The sequence below is a fragment of the Monopterus albus genome, unplaced genomic scaffold (genome assembly GCF_001952655.1).
Source record: "Monopterus albus unplaced genomic scaffold, M_albus_1.0 scaffold46.1, whole genome shotgun sequence".
NCBI classification, from domain to species: domain Eukaryota; kingdom Metazoa; phylum Chordata; class Actinopteri; order Synbranchiformes; family Synbranchidae; genus Monopterus; species Monopterus albus.
Genome location: NW_018127926.1, coordinates 2,025,478 through 2,026,485, shown reverse-complemented (window position 1 = coordinate 2,026,485; position 1,008 = coordinate 2,025,478). Strand labels below are relative to the sequence as shown.

The following is a 1,008-nucleotide window of genomic DNA, read 5'->3' as shown; positions in this document are numbered from 1 at the left end:
TAATTATGCAATAAGAGGGACGACCGGCAAACAGCACATGACATGTATAAACATGATTGTTTCCACCATGGTTAGAAACAGCACATTATGTTACAGTAAAGTAGCTCGGACAAACTGCAAATCCAGGTTTTTAAATGGAAGAAAACCAGAACCTCATTTTACTTCAGAGCTTTTGTTATGAAGCTCATTCACGCACTATTGCACACACTCAGGCGGGTGTGAAAGTGGTACATGTGAAATAATTTCTGTCGAGGACATGATGACTGGTGCATGAAATGCCCCCCCAACGCTCATATCTGTGAGCGGGTGTTCATCAACAGGAGAGAGAAGCCGCGGCTGGCCGGTCATGATGAAAAGGGCTTACACAGCGTATGAATATTTGAAGGAGTTGGGACTTGGGATATACATTTGCCCACGGCATGCCTATTGGTGTATTGGTGACGTGATGACTCGGAGGAGTTGGGCTCAACACTTTATAAAGCTTCTCTGTCCGCGGCGAGCCATTCTTTTTAAAGAATACTGGTGCGGAAACTTCTCATTCAGCAACTAACGTGCTGGAAGCAGACGAGAAACCTCAACATTACCGGCCATCATGAGCGAGGTAGGACTATATTTTAAAACTAAGAAACGCCGGGGAATAACCCAATTACGCGCGGTCTGTGCGCTAATGCGCACAGGGAAATATCATTAATGAGAGATGCCGTTTTTTTGTTAACTGATAAGATTCCATGCAGTGACAAATGCTGCACAGCTGCTGTGTCAAAATGTGCCGAACAGCATCAGTGTAGGACACCTGAGGGCGCATCAGTGTGGTGGTCTACTGTCACTTATCGGAGAATAGTCATCTATCGGTGGATAAAGGCAGATCTTTGTTTTACTATAGTGATTCAAACCTACTCCACACTCAGACATCTGAATTACAGTATACTGTGTTGTCTGACAGTAGGTACACTGTGGCTGAAAGCGAAGTGCACCGTGGACCAGTTAGGGTAAAGCATTTTTTCGTTA

At 44.7% G+C, this 1,008-nt stretch overlaps 1 protein-coding gene across 1 annotated transcript in view; it reads left to right on the top strand.

The window, feature by feature from the left end:
- The first annotated feature begins 406 nt into the window (after window positions 1-406).
- Window positions 407-1,008, top strand: part of pcp4b (Purkinje cell protein 4b) — a 30,764-nt gene continuing 30,162 nt past the window's right edge. The window contains exon 1 of the mRNA XM_020600267.1: window positions 407-601. Within this exon, the coding sequence (XP_020455923.1) occupies window positions 593-601 (9 nt within the window). The 5' untranslated portion in view covers window positions 407-592. The remainder of the gene's footprint in view (window positions 602-1,008) is intronic.